This window comes from Chenopodium album, chromosome 26 (genome assembly GCF_948465745.1).
Source record: "Chenopodium album chromosome 26, dcCheAlbu1.1, whole genome shotgun sequence".
Taxonomy (NCBI): domain Eukaryota; kingdom Viridiplantae; phylum Streptophyta; class Magnoliopsida; order Caryophyllales; family Amaranthaceae; genus Chenopodium; species Chenopodium album.
Genome location: NC_137859.1, coordinates 32,919,098 through 32,940,801, shown reverse-complemented (window position 1 = coordinate 32,940,801; position 21,704 = coordinate 32,919,098). Strand labels below are relative to the sequence as shown.

The window sequence follows — 21,704 nt, the reverse complement described above, 5'->3', positions numbered from 1 at the left end:
ATGTGCGCGTTAGCCACCTAGTTAAGTTATAGTTACAAAAGTTAATTAAAATAGAATTTATAAATAGTGTTTGTCAAAAAAAAAAAAAAAAGATTCTAAATAGTGTTAAAAGTCAAATCTTGGGATTTACCTATTAATGAAGGAAGTTAGAACGAGTGAAGGTAAAATACGGAGTAACTTGAAAGCAAAAAGATACTCTTTTAAGGAAAGGACATGGGCACCGAAGAAGATGAAGTAGTGAAGGGACCCAATAACTTTTTTTAATATTTCTCTCTATCATACTCACTCGTGATATTTGATTCATGCGTGGATCCACCTGAATCATTTTCCACACCTCCTTCTAATTGAAGATGTAAATATCTTCAACACAATTTCACAACCTTTTAAAAAAAAAAGGTGTTAGCATATTGACTGAACCGAATTTAATAGAACTGAACTGAATATTTTAGGAGCTGAACTGAACTGAATATTTTAAGAGCTGAACTGAACTGAATATTTTAGGAGCTGAACTGAGTTGAACTGAACTGATAATAATCGTATGAGAACATGCCCTTAGTGACCTAATTAAAATAATGAGAGAAGAAATATGTGGGTTGAGTTCTTAAATTGTAAATTTTTTTCATTTTCACAACACATGCAAAAATTATAGTTTAAAGTTAATCGTTGATTTGTTGCACATTGACATGAATGATTCAAGTGAAATTTGATCATGCATTATTATGTTCCAAAATATTGCAACATTTAATTCTTTTAACAGAGATGTTTAGTGCTTTTAACACTTCTTATTAAGTTATTAACTAGGGCAGCTAACACACCATATTTAGTCATGTCCGGGAACTCTTTTAGCTTGACCTTATGCCATAAATTTGTGACACTTAAAATTAATGAGAATAAATAAGTAAGCAAAGTTTTGTTATAGATGTCTTATGTCTGCCTAATATTCATAAGACCATAGCTAGGCATGTTCGAGACCTCTTTTAGCTTGACCGCCTTATGCCACAAATTAATTGTTGACACTTACAATTAATAAGGACAAATTAGTAAACAAACATTTTTAAGGGTATAAATGTCTGTACACACCATTCATAAGAGCTTATTTGAACCTTGTAAAAGGTAGAGAAGATATGTGACTATTATTATGTTATTGATTAACAATTGAAAATAGAAATGTGACAAAATAATATTACAACAAAACATTGTAAAATTATATTGTTGTGATTAATCAATGAATTAAATATGAACATATCTTTAATATGAAAGGCAAAGAAGATGTGAAAATTCTACCTTAATAGAATTCATGACGTTTGAATCACAATAATTTTTTTTGAATCACAATAATAATCAAAGCTAATATGGTAACGTCTCAAATACCATATTACTCCATTGTAAAAAAAACAGCATCAACAAAAACTCAAGTATCACAAACGTCTAAACTAGGTAAAATAAACTTGAATAGCCAGATCGAATTAAAACAAGTATAGACGAAAATGGAAAAAAATAAACGATGGAGGATGAAAAAAGAGTAGGTCCAAAGTGAGTAGTCACCCAATCTCCATGCAATCTCTGATGCACACGTTTCAATAAACTAAAAATATCTTACATCGTATTTAAATTTATAAATTATTATATTCTTCCATTTTTAGTACTCCAAAATAAAATATTAAAATAAAATTGATTAATTCTGATTTCTGTGTCATTCGAGATCTTCCCTCCTATCCCTCTCTTATTTTCTCCTTGTTCCACTCTCTCTCACTCACTTCCAAGCTCGACCCTGTTTTCTCTCTCCACCTCTTTCTCTCTCTACTTTCTCTCTCTTCTTCTCCATTTATGTGAAACCCTAACTCTGAAGAAGAAGAAATCGAGGATTCAACAATGGTGTATACAATCTCTGGTATTCGTCTTCCTACTACTGTTCCGTCTATTCATAAGTCGAGCTGTTTTCATGGCGATAATCGGAGGAGTTCTTCTTTCTCTGTCTTCCTTAACAACAACAATAGCAAGAGTTCCGCTTCTCTTTCTCGTATTCGCTCTTTCTCTCTCTGATTTATTGCTGTTTTTTTGATGAATTTTGATTCAAATTTGGAAATGTTTTGATGATTGAAGTTTGGAAATGTTTTTTGTGTTGTTGAATTTGATTTTGTTTGAATTTCTGCATTGTTGATTTTGATGTACATTGATTTTGTTGCGTGAATTTCATGAAATTGAGATTTATTGGTTCTTGTTACTCCGTATTAATTTTTGGTGTTAGTATTAAATAATGCATGATTGTGTTGGACATTTTGATTGTTGGATGATTGATTTTGAGGAAATTAAGGATTTTTGGCATTGCGTTTATGATATTTGGGAAAGCATTATGCGAGTTTGAAAATTTTGATTATATCATGAATCTTCGGAATTGAAAGCCGTTGTTCTGTTGTTATGTTATCTGGTTGGCTGATGGAACAATTGACATTAGAAATTGTGGAATTCTCTTTTGTTCATCGAATTTAATGTCGATTTTGAGGAATTTTGGGTAATTGGTAGTATATTGGTTTAGTTCATGAAGAAATTATGTCTGAACTACAATATAATGAGTGATGATGTAGAACGGGGCAATTCTGATCTTCACAATTGTTTGTGTTTGATCGGAGGAGTTTGTGTTTGATTGGTTCATACAATGAGAGGTTGGGTTGTTGGTTGATATGACCATGTCTGTTTTTTTTGTGTATTATCAGTGGCATGCTTTTCTTACAGTCATTAGGCATGTTGACGAGTTGGATCCATGATCTGGTGTAGTAGGAAATGCTGTAGAGGATAAGTCCGATGGGGGACAAAATTTATGACGTCTTTGAAGCGATTGAGCTAGAGTGGTATAGCAGACGACAATTCTTTCTTTTTAATTGATGCACTTAGAGGCCAGATGGCAACAACAAGCCATAATTCAGCTTTCTTTGGAAATCTTTTTCTTTTCTTTTTTTGTATAATTGAAGGTTAGGCTAGAGTCATTTAGGAAGAGTGGAGCAGTAAAACGAAGTGGTATGATAATTGAGGACAAGGAGGCCTCTAAACATAGTCAATGGGAAGAATAATGCATGCTAATCATGCTTTACATCCTTGGGAAGCATCCCCTGAGAAACAAGTCTGCATCTCACAACTGTAAAGGCACTAGATATACATAACAAGGGAAATACTCTGATGGGATTGTTGAGATTGCAGACCGATGGTGTTGCTGTTTGAAAAGTGTAATATCTAACAATTCAATTGTATTTAAGATTTTAAGGTGTAGATCTTTAGCTTAAGTGAATTAATAATGCAAGCATCAATTTTTTTGAGGGGAGGAATAAGATACAAAGGGTTATAATTACAGATTTCATTTAATCAGCACATTTGTTGTCTATTTAATGTCTTTCATGCTTTGTTCTGTTCAACATCTGTTTGCTAGGGCTTTAGGGGGCAGGAGTTCAAGTGTCATTCTTTTTCCCCTTACTATCACCAATCCCTATATGTTGGTCTCTTAACTTCTGATCTTTGGCCTCTTTTCTAGGGAAGATTTATGCTCAGAAGCCCTATGATTCTGATTCTTCATCAGCTACATTGACGGAATCTCAAAAAGTACTTGTTCCAGGCAGTGACGCTGAAGGTTCTCCATCTGATGAAGGCTTAAGTTCTGATTCAAATTTGAATGACACTGAGGTGCGGAATTGGTTTCTTTGTCAATATTTTTGTGTTCTCTAATAGTGTCTAGCTGATGATTGAATTGGGTATGCCTTTAACTTCCTAATTTAGGGGAAGAAAAATGATGGCAAGAATCATTTGCACCAGTCTATGTAGTTGCTATCGAGAAACATATATAATTGGTTACTGTTAAGGGAGGGAAAACCAGTTTCATGAATCTTAAAAGCTATGCCACAATGTGTCAGGATTAATTTGATCAACAACTATACATACAATTGTGCATAAGTTGGAGATATAATGTTGCAAGCTCTGCAACCTTAATGGAAAGCTTTTATTTTATTTTAATTTAATTATTTATTTTGGTTTCTATCTGGTAGCTATTTTGGCTTTCCCAAGAATCCCAACTATGTTACGCTGTCTCAAAGACCACTGCACTTTAGGCATGCAATAGTGTGTGTTTTCTACTTTTCCAAAGGTTACATGCTAAGCAGAGTGGGTTATAGTTTAAATCACATTCTGATTGCCTACTATTTAAGTTATCTAAGCACTCTTATTCAACTTAAATGTGCATCTGTTTTTTCTCTCTGTAGGGTGTCCATGATTTACGTGTACAAACTGTGAAAGGAGGCACAGAGAGTGTGGCTGATAAGAAATCTATGGCTGAAACTCATACTCACGAAGATATAGATGTGCAAGATTCTGTCACCAGAAAATCAGTTCCTCCGCCTGGTAATGGGCAGAGAATATATGAGATAGATCCACTTTTGAAAAATTATCGTACGCATCTTGATTACCGGTGAGATTTTTTTTTTTCGTATCTTTATATTTTGTTATGCATGTGATGCTGGTTGCTTTATTCATCGCCTAGTGTCATTGGAGAGAAGAGTGGAAGTTTAGGTTTATTTTTTTTTTTTGAGTCGTGCATTTTGAAGAATCAATCAAGAATATGATTGGCGTATAAATTTTTTTTTTTTTGAAAAAAGAAGAGGGATGGTGAATGTTTGTGGGAGTTTCTTCTTTTCCTCTTTTGAATATATCTTTTTTTTTTTCCAGCTCCTGAAACCATATTATTTTAGAGAAACTGCCTGTGTAGTGTGTGTCTGTGTGGGGTTGTGGGCTTATTATTCTGAGCCAGATGTTCTAGCTAATTTTTCTGATGTACATCCAGCTGATTTTGGCCATTCTTATGGTCATATACATAAATTATCTTATATTTTCATCTACTTGAAATCTTTAATCTCTGGGACTACATAGCTTATACAATACAAAAGAATTAAAGATTTACTAGATTTCGCTTTTTTACCGATAATGTATTTTCTTTATTTTATATTAAATTAAATGCACTGGATTGAAGTGGACAGAACTTATGGCATTAAAACTCACAGGAAACTAGGAAAGGCATTATCTCAATATGGAGGGATTTTGATTTTGATTTTTTTTTTTTTTTTTTTTTAAGTGCAAGTCCATGCAACTATGCCAATTATAAGATTTGGGTTAGGAGTCACGCTATGATTCTTTCCATAATTTTCATGCTTAAATAAAGACGTTGGAGTTGTTTTATAGGATCCATTAAACTTTGGCAAACTGGATATTTCCTTTACCCTGATATTGAATGGACTTCTTCTCAAGAAGTTGATTTTTTTTTTTTTTTTTTTTTTTCATTGCTAACTTTATCACTTTCTTTAATTATAAATATTCCTTTTGGCCTGAGAACATTTGATTAAATAGTACGTGGTATAATTTTGTCTTTTAACATACACGCTCCTTTTGGCTTGTTTATTTGCTGCTCACATTTAATAAAAAATTAAAACTATATGGACACTTACATGTTGATCTTTTGTCTTTTGTAGGTATTCAATGTACAGAAAATTGCGTGAAGAAATTAACAAGTATGAAGGTGGCTTGGAGGAATTTTCTCGCGGATATGAAAAGATGGGTTTCACTCGCAGGTATGGTTACTATTTGATATTACCTAGGAAAACTTAGAGTTAAAGAAATGTAGTGTGTTAAACTCTTTTTTTTTTTCCTGTTTTTTTGTTTTTTTTTTTAATTTTTTTTTTTTTTTGGCTGAAATATAGCACACATTGGAATTATAAATGTTAAGTAATGGAGTAATTGAAGTTGACTAAATGCTCTAACAATAGTGGAGGAAGTAATGCTTGAATACTATTTTGGAAGCAGTATGGATTTGTTATGGTTGTGTTGTTAAAGTTTGAGAAATAGATACAAGGGTATCATTTAAAGGTACTTTATTAAATTACATAGCTAGTTAATTAAATCCTTCCCCTCAAACTCTATGTTCACTTAGTCACTTTCTTATCTGGCCAATTTGCATCCTCTAATAGCTATGACTTTGACTTTGAAATATGAAAATGTTTCTGATTTTAGATGATGTCATAATGGTGTCTAGCATATTATTCAGTTTTACCCCTACAATGGGGTGTATACTATGCTTGTATAATATTGTGATTCTAAGTACTGGAAGTTGTCATTCGTAAAATCAATATTTGTCTTTAATCTACTTAGCCTAAAATTACTTTTCTTTGACTTTGGGTTACAGGGAAATAAAATTCAAATGGCTTATGTATCTGTGCTTCATATTTTTTTTTGCGATGTGGTAGATGGTTAATAGCTGTTGTTTTTTGGATCAAAGGTCTAAAGAAAACCTATATATTATCCTAGGTGTAAGGCTGTATACAATTCCCTATGATTTATTTTGGAGGCAGGAGTGTTCCAGTTAGTATTAGTTTGAAAGACTTTAGATACTTGGAAAGTATTAAAAGAAGCCAGAGTTTTGCAATTGTTACCTATTAGACCGTAGGATTTTGTCAAAATGATTGGGATCTGGTTGCTATTGAAGAATGTGGATTGAGATTCTTTTATGACTTGGTTACCGTGTTCCTGGTCATCTGTTAATATATCTGGTCGTTGATCAATATTTCATAGCATAGTTTTATGGCATTTCCCTTAAAAGAAATGACAATTAACTTTGCGACTATGATATTTGTTCTGGAATTTGTTATGTACACCCGGGTGCACCTTACACCCAACTAACCCAAGGTTAGTTTTTGCTTTTCATTTGATGATTAAATGAAAAACAATCATCTAAATGAGAACAAAATACTCATGGGTGTATGGTGCACCCCTCTATTTGTTCTAGGATTATGACATTGGTCCCAAGCTACTTTATTGCCAAATTAATCAGTAATCTAAATTTAAAATTTTGAAAATCACTTACAAAATCTCTAGATGCCGGAGTTCATTACTATCTGTCCATCAACTGCCTTGCATCACAAATGATGGTGTGAAGTTACTGATGTCATCTTTTGCAGAAGTGTTCTTGCTTTTGATTTGCATCTCTTAATTTTCATGTTAAATATTATGCAGTGCTGCAGGGATAACATACAGAGAATGGGCACCTGGAGCAAAGGTTGGTTCTGCCTTGACTCTGTATCTAATTGGTCATTGCTTACATACATAGAAAAAAATGCATAGTGCAAATGGTCTATGGTTTTATTATGTTCAGTGAAAACTACCCTGTACAGATTGTTTAATGCTGATTACTAAGAAAGGCTAGAGCTAGATGATTATAAGAGTACCTAGAGATTTTTTTGTAACCTGAAGAGTATTTGAAGGATTTTATTGTGGCCAGTATACAGTTGAAGACTTAAGGTAATGGCATTGTGAAATATTAACGTATATATGGAGCAGTATCTTAATTTTATAACATATAAAGAAAGAAATCTTCACTTCTAACCTTTTTTGAGTAAATGCATTGTGGCATAATTGGTCTGGGCGACCAGCCAAATTGATGTAGGTAACTTTGTGTAGCAATTGCAGTAATGGTGAAATTATTGTACCAATGCTATGAGTTAGGCCCTGTTCAGAGATAGTGTTTTAGGTAACAATTAGCATTTTTATCAGGTCAAAATACTAGATTGAAAAAAACTAAACGTATTTGGCAAGGTAGCAGTTTAGCTAGCAATAAGTGGTCAGGGTAGCATTTGAGTGGCGATTCTCAATTGTATTGCCATGGGTTTTATATACTTTCTTTGTAATAATTTACTCTTTGTGCATTGTATTGGGGAAGAATTTGTGGGCTTTTGAGAGCTGTTATTGATACTGCCCTGGTCGCAATGTCATCTTCGACTTATTTGTATTACATTTGTCCTTTTCTCTTTTTTTTTTACTGTTGTTTTCTTCTTTTGGTCAGTAAAAGAAAATAAGAACCCATGGTATCCTTTTCCCTTTTTCTTGAATTTTGCTGTTAAGGAACTTGTTTGTTCCTCTTCTTTTCTTCTCTCTGCATGTACATCATTTTATCTGTTTGTTTACAGTCAGCATCTTTGGTTGGAGACTTCAACAATTGGAATCCTAATGCTGATGTTATGACTCGGGTATGCTATTCCTCTTGACCATGTGTATTGACTGTAAGCTATGATACTATTTTAGTTTTTGAAAATTGTGCTCAGTATATATATATATATTTGCCACTACATCTGTGGAATGCTGTATTATGGTCTTGTTAAGGTAGGGAGACAAGAAAGATGAATTGTTGACCCATCTGATGTGCTATGTTGTTCGCCTTTATTGAACTTCTTTGTTATAGTTGCTTTCTTCCCAGTGGGAACTCTGGTTGTTGAATCCAATTACCTAATGGTGATGTCTCTGAGAAATTTAAAAAGATCAGATCACTAAATTATTAATCTCCTTACTCATTCCCCTCCCCATCTTTTCCAAATAATAAGAAGAAGATCCAATGAAAACGTTGAATAACTAGATGAAGATCATGATAGAGGAAGCTTTCGCTTAAGCCATACCAGTTTCTAACTCCAATCATGGAGAATGAGCTTTATGATGAACTGATGTCTATTTAAAACATGTGTAGCAATATTTCCTATGTTCTAGTTTAAACGCAATGTTTTGGCTTTTAAACTATCATACACCCTACTTTGACCATATTTTTTTACTCGTATATTAAAAAGATGTTAATTTTTCTTTGTAAAAAAGATGTTAATTTCTAATAGATTGTTGGATTAGTTGCAATGTATATTTTTAAATATCAACTTTTTACAATTTTTTTATTTGACATATGATTAAAAATATTGATAGTAAAAGTAGTGAATCGGCAAGTGTGATAGTCAAAACTATTAAAAGAACAGAGGTAGCATGTGTCTAGCTGTTTACTGCTCTACTTTTGTCCTGTTTCATTTTAAAAGAGATTGGGATCCTGATAAGATAACCTTCTGTTTCTACCTATTTATTATTTTGGTTTCTGTTTTCGAAAATATTAGGTGCTCTGGTATGTATCCTAGTGTCTTTAAAAGGTAAATTATTGTCGTGCCCTGTAAGATATTCTTGCCGATTTTTAAGATATTCTTGTAAGATAAGAGCTTTTTAAAGTAGGTATTCTTCTTTTTGATGCTGATTTTGGTCTTGGCTAGTATCTGAGAATGAGTTTAAAGCTCTGTCTGTTTACTGTGTACTGGTATGTTTTTACTTCTTCTGCTTCATCTTCCACAATTGCTTGTGTGAATGCAGAATGAATTTGGTGTTTGGGAAATCTTTTTGCCGAACAATGCAGATGGTTCATCGGCTATCCCTCATGGCTCTCGGGTGAAGGTAATGTTTGAAATAAAGCTTGTGGAAATTAATGTGATAATGTATTGTTTGTTCATTATAATATAGATTGTGGGGTAGGAGATGGGAAATCCAGCTTATTTGTGGAGAAAATTTTGACACATCAGCTTGTACTGATAATCAAAATTATACTGCTTTTTTTCTTAAAATTTTGATTTGATTTCTTAGATTCACATGGACACTCCTTCTGGAATCAAAGACTCTATCCCCGCTTGGATCAAATTTTCTGTACAGGCACCAGGTGAAATCCCATACAATGGGATCTATTATGACCCACCAGAAGAGGTAAGATGTACTCTTTAATTATTTAATATCAGATGTAGTAAAAGTTGTTGCTTATGTGCTAACATCTCTTATTTTCTGTTTCCATGAGTGAAATAATACTTTCTGTGTTGTAATTCTTATAGGAGAAGTATGTTTTCAAGCACCCTCAACCAAAGAGACCAAAATCACTAAGAATTTATGAGTCACATATTGGCATGAGTAGTACGGTGCGCATTTCTTCTCTCCCTAGGAATGATGATGTTAAATACAGAATCAGTTTCTTAATATTTCTCTTCTTTTTTTCCTTTTTTTTTTTTTAAATTCTTAATATGTATGATATTTTGCTGAGTTGTTGCCTTGATGATGTATGAGATGCTCTTCTCTGTTCAATTAAGTGTTTGTTTAGTGAACATGTAAACACATAGGTTATAAAATTTCCAGACCAGTGGAAAGGTACAAGGCTGTTTGATTCCATAATGTAGATGAGATGACTCACCTAGTCCCAACCAAGTAAGGGGAATTATTTATTGGGAAGTCCTACTCATATTATCCTATAGTTATTTTAAAATGCCTTTTCAATTCACAGGTAATAATTTCCTTGGAATTGTAACTTGCCTATGCTCAATCACATGACCACTAAGTGTTGTAAAACTTGGATATAGTGTGTCTTATACGGCAATGCACATAAAATTTTAATAACTCTAGAGATAGGGTTTTACATTTACTTTTTTTCTTTTCTTTTCTTTTTTTTTTTTTTTTTTTTTTTTTTTTTTTTTTTTTCATTTTTACGTTTATTACCTAAATGCTTTTACTGTAAGGTATTGAGACATACTAGTAGTCTAATATCATGTATCTGAGCAATTCTTTAGTTCTTGTAGTACAGTCTAACAATGTATAGGAATTACGACGAAGGTGTGCACCATGCCTTCATGATTAACCTTATTGTGAAATGAATGAATATGTGATGTATTGTCAGTGGTCTCCTTGTCAGATGTTCAAAGAGATTGTAAGCTGTACTTGCTTCTAATACAGTCCTGGGACTGCTGGTCTTCCCTTGTATCTGTTGTTGTTAGTGTAACATAATACTCCTCGTATGTTTTATCTGAACATGTGTGTGTGTGTGCGCGTGCGTGTATTCGACAATATATTAATCAAAGACATTCAAGAAAGATGTACTTCCACTTTAAATATTTGTCAAAGTCGAAAACTAGGAGAAAAAGGGAACTTTTTTTAAAAAAATGTTCACAACAGTCTCGAAGAAGAAAATATAATAAGTAAAAACTGTTCAAGTGTGCACTTTCCAAATGGAAAATCAAAAATAGAGGTTTTAGCTTATTTGATATTCATTTGGAGACATTCAAGAAAGATGTACTTCCACTTTAAATATTTGTCAAAGTCGAAAACTAGGAGAAAAAGGGAACTTTTGTTTTTTTTAAATGTTCACAACAGTCTCGATGAAGAAAATATAATAAGTAAAAACTGTTCAAGTGTGCACTTTCCAAATGGAAAATCAAAAATAGAGGTATTAGCTTATTTGATAGTTATTTAAAGATATTCATTTCTTATTCTTCAAGTAGTTTTTAGCTTACAATCCCTCTTTGCAGTCTTTTATAGTAATAATATGGGGTATTGATTTATTTTGTATGTCAGAATGAGTTCCCCATTGGTATTATTCCGTAATTGATTCAATTTATATGGTCTTACCCAACACTGCGCTTTCCATTACACATGGGTCAGTTCATGTTCTCATCAACTTAAAAGGCAATCTTGTTTTATTTCGATGAAATTTAAGGTTCTATTCAGCAAAATTACCCTGAATAGAAAATTCCCTTAGATCCTTTTGACTTTGGATAACATGAAACTTAAGATCATTGCTTTCATCCATTTTCATTGTCATTGTCAAGTCATCCAACAAAAGGTCTCTACTAGTCCACTGTATCCATTCCTCTTTGAGGGTCTTAAGTCATCAATTCATCATTAGAATTGTGACAAATTTGCCTATTTAGTTCTCCTCACATGTTTCTTTTACATTTCCTTGTGTTTCTGAAAGTTGTACTATGCTTTGATATCCTCAATGTGAGTTGCAGGAACCAATTATTAATACATATGCAAACTTCAGAGATGATGTGCTTCCTCGAATAAAAAAACTGGGCTACAATGCCGTTCAAATAATGGCTATTCAGGAACATTCCTATTATGCTAGCTTTGGGTACGTTTAATACATCTCTATTGACTCTCTCTCTCTCTCTCTCTCTCTCTCTCTCTCTCTCTCTCTCTCTCTCTCTCTCTCTCTCTCTTTCTCTCTCTCTCTCTCTCTCTCTCTCTCTCTTTTTAAAAACTTTTGCTCGTATATCTTTCATATTATTTTTCGTAAGCTTGGCGGTTGCAATGTTGCATGCTCGGGATACGTTTATATGCCTCAATATCTGTCTCATATACTGTATCTGTATATGTATTAATATTTCACATTTTGTTCCTAGGTATCACGTGACAAATTTTTTTGCACCAAGCAGTCGTTTTGGTACTCCAGAAGATCTCAAGTCCTTGATAGATAGAGCTCACGAGCTTGGTATTGTCGTCTTGATGGATATTGTGCACAGGTAAAACTGTATTATGATTTTATGAACATTGGTTTTAGCTTTGAGGTTTCTTTAGGATGGAAGGCTAAATTGTTTTTCTCTGTTGGTTGTTTTGGTTCCTTTTCTGATAAGTTAAATGTCATATGGAAGCGAATCAAGTAATTCTATCCTGAAAGCAAAATGGAAGTGAATTATACATGCATCATGAAGTATTCATGCATCCAATTGGGTTGCCTTTTTTCTGTTGTAGCTAAAATCTGAATTGTTTTGTATTAATAAGTCACCGCAGACATATTTGGTGTTTGTTCTGGGTTTGGTTAACCAATTGGTCTAGTGTGTTCTGAGTCTTCTGACCATGTTTGCATTGACTTGCTGGGGTGTTTAATTTCATGTCCATTGTGATGTATGAGCTTTCTTATACATCTTTATTTTACTTGTGTACGATTCTTGCTAAAAATTTTTAAAATTTTGTGAAATTCAGCCATGCATCGAACAATGTACAAGATGGGCTGAACATGTTCGATGGAACTGATAGCCACTACTTTCACTCTGGATCACGTGGTTATCATTGGATGTGGGATTCTCGTCTTTTCAATTATGGAAGTTGGGAAGTAAGTATTTTTCTTCACTTTGTGAGTAGTATGCTTTCTGTTCCATTTTTGGTCAGTGTAAATTTATGTGTCATCTTCAGTAGGTGCTCAGGTATCTTCTATCTAATGCGAGATGGTGGCTTGAAGAATATAAATTTGATGGCTTCAGATTTGATGGTGTAACTTCAATGATGTACACTCATCATGGGCTGCAGGTAAAACTTGACCTCCCTTTTTCAAATCCTCCAATTTGCACTTTGCTTATTTGTTTTACTTATCACATCAATTTATCATCTTATTGACATCAAATTCAAATTTGTTCTTGAAGACAACAAGATTTCTGATCTTGATTTTAGTATCTGTGGAAACTGGAAATATGGAAACTCTGCTCAATATACTGTTCTTTTTGTCTGTAGAATTCAAATGTCATGAAAACATTTTTGTGTTCTTGCCCATCTATTCATCTTTTATCTAGAAATTACCAGATTTTATTATATAAAATTTTGCATTTCATCTTCAATTTGAAATTATTTTGTTAGCATCATTTCCGTGGTAGACCCTTCTCTTTGATGGTCTCTAATCATGTGTTGATGACAGATTTTTTTTCTGTTTTTTTTGTTTGTTGTAGGTAGCATTTACCGGAAATTATGAAGAGTATTTTGGTTTTGCAACCGATGTGGATGCTGTGAATTACCTAATGCTGGTGAATGACATGATACACGGATTATTTCCTGAGGCTATAGCCATTGGTGAAGATGTATGTCACTTGTCTTTTTAAAATATATGCTTAGTATTTTATTGAGTTCTAACACTTGTTACTGATCACTGAAAGTCTGAATTGATTTCTGTATGTACTTCTAATTACTAAAAATGCTGATTTAACTTTTGTTAATTGTTTTATTTAGAAATAATTGAGGACAATCATTTTGATCATTAATATCACTCATATTCTCATGGTTTGATGTAGTGTTTATTTGTCTAATTTTTTAAAAAGAATTCTTTTTATCAATAATTTTATTTTTTCCCCCTATTTTATGAGATCAAAATTATTTTGCCTATGTAGTGGTTTGTTCGTTTCACCTAAAAAAAAAGAGCAAGTTTCATGAAAAATAAGATTTGATACCATTCCAATACGATCAAATGAAGACTAACTAAGTTCAATTCACAACTACAATAAGTATACATATTGTAAATAAGTTAGCACAAGCTTAGCTTAGTGGAAGGTGAAAAGAACTGAGCATATTCTAAAGTTTGCGAATTATGGCTATGAAAATATTTTTCCTGTACTTCTGCATTTAATAAAAAAAAATAATAATAAAGCAATATAAAACCCTTTCTTATAATTATGTATTTTGTAATGTAACTTTATCATCATGTTTTATTTTCTAGCTATGTGTGGAAGGGCTTGTCTTTGGCCTGAACAAGGGGAGAAGAGCTGTATTCTGCTAACCTTGGTGTATTTTATTCTCCTAAATTATGTTTTACATTTGTTGCCTGCTGCTTACAGGTCAGTGGAATGCCGACTTTCGGTCTTCCAACACAAGATGGTGGTGTTGGTTTTGATTACCGTCTCCATATGGCTATTGCTGATAAATGGATAGAGCTTCTCCAGTATGTTCTGACCTGTGGCTGTATCATATTCATATTTTGTCAGCTGCTGATAGGACTTGCATGTGTGATCATGTTTGACTTGTATTCATATGTGATCAAATTCTGTAATTTCTTTGAGAACCACACTTTACACGGACTTCTATCCATTCATTATTGTCAGGATAAGGATTTGGAAGTAGTCAAGTGGTTATATAGCAGAATTAAAATATGTGTCAACTTGATTTGTTGGGGAACCGTTAAATCCTTTCCGGGATATACTGAAATGAAGTCTAATCCATTCAGTCTTCATTGATATATGTAATTTTTAAGGAACTTAGTTTGTCTGCTGTGGCTTAACATGAGTAGAATCAACTAGTTTAGGCAGCCTTGATATTTCTTTGTATATAATAGGAGACATGCTTTTATTTCTCTCTCTGTGTAGGATTTGTATGTAATATCTTAACTGTGAAGCATAACATTGAGCTTTCAGTTTTTGAGGAAGAATTCATCCCATGTCCTCAAGTTTACCAACCAAATAATCTGAGTAGGAGTCTTTTTTACTTTTGATTTTTTTAATACCAACATAACACTATCTGTTTGCGAGGATCAATCTTTGTTTATTACTAACAAATATTATTAGCTTTTGCTAGAAAGGTGCAAAGTTTGCCTAAGTGTCTTTTCATCTAAACATGAATTGATTAATGATATTGGCATTTTTGTATGACAACCACATCTGCAGATTAAGAGATGAAGATTGGAGAATGGGTGACATCGTTCACACACTGACCAACCGGCGGTGGGCTGAGAAATGTGTATCATATGCTGAAAGTCATGACCAAGCTCTTGTCGGTGACAAAACGATTGCATTTTGGTTGATGGACAAGGTTAGATGAGTCATTGAGTCCTGTTTCAGATTTGTTTCAGTTTCTTTATGCTCTCTTGCAGTTGCATTATATGGTATCTTTCTTATAGTTATAGAAGCTAAACTACAAAAATTTAGGGTCCATGTCAAACCCCCTTTTGGTTTGATGCTCAAATTTGCAATTATTTTATTCCAAGTAGATGACATGTACATAGTAACAAGATGGTGATATGTAAGGGTATTGAATTATTATGTTTAATAATCAATGAATACTGAAGTATCTATCAAGCATACGGTACTGAACATGTATGATTACTTGAGTAATATCACTGTAAGTCTGTTACCTCTGGGTTCAGGCTACTTATGTGGTGATTACTTATTTTAATTACTTTTCAAAATAATAGCTCGGTAGATTCCCCCAAGGATTTTGGATTTGACCTCTAAGTGCTTGCATAACTATCACATTATTTCCCTTAATTTGACTTGTCATACCTGAGATCAAAAGGCAGCTTTGATCCCATTCCGGTTACTGTCATTTCTGGATGGACTAATTTAATAAAAATCCTGCTTAGTGAGATTTCCATTTGTGCTCTTAATTTTATGCCCTTTCAACTGCAGAAGCAATTCATGACTTCATTGATCCTCTCCTACCCCGTGGTTTTTCTACTCAACTTACCCTATAGTTTGGTTATTGTACTAAAATAATTTTTCTGTTAAATGTGTAGATTGCTCAGGGACTTCTTCATTTTGGGCTTTTGGGGATTTTACTTTACTTTTGGGGTAGGGGTTAGGTGGGGTGGGGTGGGGTGGGGGTGTGGTAGTTCAATGCTTTTATTAATTGGATATTTTTAACTTATGGCAGACTGATTACCGGTTATTGTCTGGAAACACGAATATGATAAACAGTCTTTGCAATGTTTCAAAAGTTTAGGATGAATATGCTATGATGAAAACATGAAGTTTGTACCCTAGTGGAGAAAAAACAATATAACATTGGAGAAAAATAGTATAACATTCAAGGAATAGATGAATTTGGTTATGACACTGGTATAGCAGCTACAATAGTGACAGCAATGAATGTTTTCCAGACTTGAAGATATCCTACCCTGCTGATTGCATATTTTATTCTTCCTTGTCGATCATTACCCCTAATGTGCAAGTCATTCTCTTAATCCTTAAAAATACTACGTATATCCCTTGCAGTTTATATTAAATGTCAGATGTTTAGAAATTGTCATACAAGGATACCCTATCGTGGCTCTCCTGTCAATGTCTGCTGCGTACAAGCAGATTTAACCTTGAGCTGTGAACCTTTGGCCTGCAGACTGCTGCTGTAGAGGCCCTTTCTCATGTGCTCATATTTTCTTTATCTCCGTATTTATATCATTCTGCTTTTTCCAACTGCTAATTTGAACCAAATGTTTATTCTGCTTTCTGACCTGCTAAGGATTTCAGGATATGTATGATTTTATGGCTGTGGATAGACCATCAACACCACGAATAGATCGTGGAATTGCATTGCATAAGATGATCAGACTTATTACTATGGGATTGGGTGGAGAAGGATATCTCAACTTCATGGGAAATGAATTTGGCCACCCAGGTAAAACTGATGATTCTGTTGACTTTATTAGTATATATTTGCTCGAATTTTGCAATTTTCACATGCGATCCTTAAGTTCTGTAAGGGCGCTGATTTGACTTTTGATATATTTCAGAGTGGATAGATTTTCCACGAGGGGATCAACATCTTCCAACTGGTAAAATTGTCCCAGGAAACAATAACAGTTATGATAAATGTCGGCGAAGGTTTGACTTGGTATGTTCCTAACTTACAGTAGCTTCATTTTGTAGTGAAGCATTCTTGTTTGTCTATTAGCCATTTTGGTATGATTCCTTATGACGATTCATGTTAGCCCACCCCATATCAGTTTGGGACTAAGGCATTGTTGTTGTTGTTGTTGTTGTTGTTGTTGTAAGCCATTTTGGACAGTGTTGACTTCTATACAGGTTATCAAGATTCATTTTCTTTTTCTGAAATTTAAGCATTAGAGTCACTATCTGCTAAGCACATAAAATTGATTGGCCAAGAGATAATTTTCTTAATGTCTATGAAATTGGAAATTGTCCATTTTAATATTAGTTCTAGTGCTCAGGTTAGCTGAAACAGTGGCATCAAAGTTAATGCTTGTGTTTTGATTGATTGATTGATTGGGTTTTGTCAAATTTGGTGGTGATGAGGGTGTTGGATGCAATATACTATAAAAATTAGATGCAAACTGTAATTATTGATAATCCCTTAATGACTCAACTTAACTGGTCTTTGCAACTCACAGAGGCAACCCTTCCTTTTACTGAAATAAAGAGGGATGAATGATAGAACATAACTCAACTTGAAATTTCAAAAGTTTTTGATAAATTTTCCTTGATAGAATCCCATTGTAAGAGAGGAGAAAAAGGGGAGTGATTTTTGCTCAAGCTGTCAAGAAAGTAGAAAATGTGTTAGTGTTCTACAGCAAAATAGGATAGGAACTAGATGGTCTTTGTTTCAAATATCATGGAGATGAAACTCAATAGGCATTTTTCAACTTTTGAGCAAATGAAGTTCTGCCTGTTTGTGGAACACCTACATCTATAAACTTTCCAAGATTCTGAAGATAGCTGCTATAATCTATTCATCCTTATAGCTTTTTATTTATTAATTGTTTTTTTTTTTTTTTTTTTTTTTTTTGGGTGTATTCAGGGTGATGCAGACTATCTTAGATATCGTGGACTGCAAGAATTTGATCAAGCTATGCAGCATCTGGAAGAACAATATGGTGTATGTTTTCTTACATATTCTTTAAAGAAAGCTATTTGCCTAACAGGATGCCATTCTGTGTCTATACCAGGGATGAACTTTACCATACCCAAAGCCAGGGATGGGATGGGGGAACCAAGTACAATGTACTTCGTACAATTTATAGTGGATGACCTTCACCTTACCCAAAACTAATGACTATACTCACACTCACACCTGTGTTATTAATATATACTGTATACGATGTTCACCTTACCCAAAATACCCACAAACACACACCAAGCTCACACTGTATGTGTGTGTGTGTGTGTGTGTGTGCGCGTGTATTCTTTGACTTTAATAGAAGTGCTGAACACTATTCCATTTAACCTTTCCACATCCACTTTATGGTGATTAGTGAACCTTTGGTCACATTTTGTATGAACTGCCTCGGATCACGCTGCTGCAGCAAAAGACCGTTGGAAAGAAAATACGAGAAGTGTACACTACCCTTATGTGCTAAACACACTTATTTTAAATCAATAAATTTCTGAAAAGCTGTTATTCATCCTTAATCCCATGTCTAGCCTACCTACCTTGAACACCACGATACACGTTCATTTCTGACCGCATAAGAAATGCGTGAACACCTGTCTTCAAATTGAATGCTAAGTTGTCACATTTTTTCAAATCCAGGGATCATCTTGGCTGATATTAGCCTGCCATCTGGTGATTTGTGATGATAGGTATTTAATCACCTTATCCATACCGAGCTTTGATTGGGACTTAGGAATCAGATGTCGTAGCAAATTAGTCTTTCGTCAACCAACTAAAATGTTTTATGCACTTGTCTTCTTGTCTCCGTAAATTCTATCTTAATTAATACAAACATTTATCTTTATGCCATTACCGAGGCAGTGAGTCCCAAAGAAAAAACCTTTCGTTTCTTCTTGTTGCTTGTAATAACTTTTTGGGTCAGCAGAAAAACAAAATCTCGTAAGTCTCGGACACAAGTTTAGGAAGAAGACCAGACAGAAGAAAGCTGGTTAATTCATTTTTTGTATTACAAGAGACGGTAAAAAATATAATGCAAGTAGCAGAATAATTATAGAACTGGCACTACTCGTACTAGCATCTGAAAGGAAATTAGTGGGCATATAAATGACTTGGTTGAAGATTTTGTCAATCAAAGGTATGAGCAAAGGGGATTTTTGGATATTATTGGAGGTGGTAAGGAGACAGTAGAGATCCCTTTCCCTGCAATGGCCAATATCTTTAGACATCCACCACTTTTAGTGGTTTTGAATTACAAGATCCTTTGAATCCCCCCCTCCCCTCACAGCAATTATGAGATGTTCATTAACAGTTTAGAGATGTGTGAGCCAAAAGAGCCCCATATCGCTACACTTTGGATTGCTTGAATTCCTTCCTGCCTCTGGCAGATCTAATCTTGAGATTTAAGAATTAAGACTCCATAAAAAAAAACACTTAGTAAGTGCATGGGATACACCTGCCTCAAACCTAGTTGCTTCAATTCTAGTTTCTAGAAAATGATTTTTTGTACATATGCTCTGTTTAAGATTAATGCATATTAGCTTCTGCTCTATTCTTTATCCAATTTGTTGCATATCCTGGTTAAGGAAAACCACATGACAATGAAGTCAACATCATAGATTATTTCTGTATCTTCTGCAGTTCATGACTTCAGAGCACCAGTATATATCACGTAAAGCCGAAGATGATAGGATCATAGTCTTTGAAAGGGGAAATTTGGTGTTTGTTTTCAATTTTCACTGGTCGAGTAGCTACTTTGATTACCGGATTGGTTGCTTGAAGCCAGGGAAATATAAGGTATGCTTCTAAACTTAGGATATGTGATTGTTCATTTTGTTCTAATTTAGTTTGTATCTTCTTATAGTACTCCCGTTCAATTGTTAGTGTATGAGATTGATACCTTCTATAGACTTCTGAAAGGAATTAGTTTTCGATTGTTAATTAATGAATTCCAAGTTAGAATGAGGAACTGTTTGGCAAAAGCATAATTTATGATGGAAGAATTTTCTTGTGTATTCAACTAGATGCATTTGGTTCAACTGTTCAATTTTCTTTTATCCCTTTTAATTTTTTTGAAGTGGGAAATCATTAGATCTTCATAGAATCTTGAAATAGCATACATTTATTCAGTTGGCTGTGGTATTGAGACTGGAGTGTATCTTACATTCTTACTCAAAAGAAATACTTCGTAATATTTCCTTGAAGGCTTAAAAAATCTTGGTCATAAAGGAAATTATATCACCTCTTATGTCTGCAAGCATTAGTATAATTTAATATATTCAAGCAGCTTATCTTATGGTAAATCTTCAGAGAAGTTAGTTCTCGTCATTGTTCAAAATTGCTGAAAGGTCTGTCATAACTAGATGATTAAACCTGTGTTGTTATTTTGCAGATTGTTTTGGATTCAGATGACCCTTTGTTTGGTGGATTCAACAGAATTGACCACAATGCTGAACACTTCACTTTTGTAAGACGATTTTTCTTTGTGTACAAGCATGTTTCTTGTATTTTTTTTTTTTTTAATTTTGGAATTTGGGGGATGGGGTGAAAGTGAATTCTTATGTGAACCAAATTCTCTCAAAGGCAGTAGTGATATCCATTTCTAATCATGCTACATGAACTTACTTCTCGTGTCAAGTTAAACTTACTAAAACACGGTGTGCAGGATGGATCGTATGATAATCGACCTTGTTCCTTTTTGGTATATGCTCCTAGTAGGGCTGCAGTGGTGTATGCTCTAGTAGAAGATGACGCAGAACCAGCTGCAGATGATCTTGTAGAAGATGATACAGTACTATCTATGCAGGACCTAGTAGTTGAAGATGACGCAGAACCAGCTGAAGATTAAGCTTCATTTGCAGATTTATCATCTAGAATAATGTAGTGGGATATAGAAGAAGGGTCTTGGTTCTGTTGTGGGCATTTTCATGGCAGCTTGCACTCAAAATCACATTTAGGGGCTACAGTAGTTGCTGTGAGTCCACTGATGGACTGCTTCATAAATACAGAATGAAGACATCAAAAAAGCAGAAGTAAAATAACGAAGCATTGCAGAATGAGTGCAAGGGCTTAGAAGGCTGTTCTTTGCCCTTATAAGCCTCTGTAAATGTTTATAGTATCCTTATGTAAATTATGTCAAGGATATATATATCAAAAAATAGGGTTTTAGAAATAACATAATAAGTTTGTCCTAGAGCTTTTATCCTATATTCCTATTATCTATGCAAGGCAGTGCTTTTGCTTCAGGATCATTCTTTTTATAGCATAATATACGTCGTAACTATTCTGATAGTACTATCTAGCAGAGCACCATCTCTTTTTTTTTTTTTTCCTTGTCGAACGGGGTCATTAACAAGCCTTCAGGGTATCAAGTATGAACTATGAAGTACTTCAAATTTAGAGAAGCTCAAGTTGTGGCATCATGCAGCTAAATATCTGTCACTGACTTTCATTTGTATCCTTGAGTATTTTTACCCTTAATCTTGTAATTTATTAAAAAAATGTCAACCGAATTACTTTAGGATATTATTTAATTTGTGATTTCTTAATCTTCATAGATGGCACTAGAATGTACTTATGTGAAAATTAAAATGGTATGATGCAGATAATAAATACAGATGTGGCAAACTCTGCTACAACATACAAGAGTTAAAACAGCACCTTACACACCTGCAGGCTGCAGCTTCTGCCTT

At 33.8% G+C, this 21,704-nt stretch overlaps 1 protein-coding gene across 1 annotated transcript; it reads left to right on the top strand.

The window, feature by feature from the left end:
• Positions 1-1,680: 1,680 nt before the first annotated feature.
• LOC145616243 (1,4-alpha-glucan-branching enzyme 2-2, chloroplastic/amyloplastic-like) lies at positions 1,681-21,438 on the top strand. Its single transcript, XM_081670937.1, has 22 exons — positions 1,681-2,020; positions 3,524-3,672; positions 4,245-4,450; positions 5,505-5,603; positions 7,042-7,084; positions 7,992-8,051; positions 9,196-9,276; positions 9,463-9,579; positions 9,702-9,785; positions 11,646-11,767; positions 12,039-12,158; positions 12,619-12,748; positions 12,832-12,942; positions 13,356-13,484; positions 14,235-14,338; positions 15,057-15,201; positions 16,635-16,782; positions 16,898-16,998; positions 17,923-18,000; positions 19,654-19,809; positions 20,405-20,479; positions 20,678-21,438. Exons 1-22 carry the CDS (start codon positions 1,873-1,875, stop codon positions 20,858-20,860), a joined length of 2,589 nt encoding a protein of 862 aa, XP_081527063.1. The 5' UTR covers positions 1,681-1,872; the 3' UTR covers positions 20,861-21,438.
• Positions 21,439-21,704: the final 266 nt, after the last annotated feature.

Coding starts and splice junctions, on each gene's coding strand:
- LOC145616243 (XM_081670937.1), top strand. CDS start 1,873: ATGGTGTATACAATCTCTGGTATTCGTCTTCCTACTACTGTTCCGTCT. Junction 3,673..4,244: donor CAAATTTGAATGACACTGAG/GTGCGGAATTGG, acceptor TTCTCTCTGTAG/GGTGTCCATGATTTACGTGT. Junction 19,810..20,404: donor TGAAGCCAGGGAAATATAAG/GTATGCTTCTAA, acceptor GTTATTTTGCAG/ATTGTTTTGGATTCAGATGA.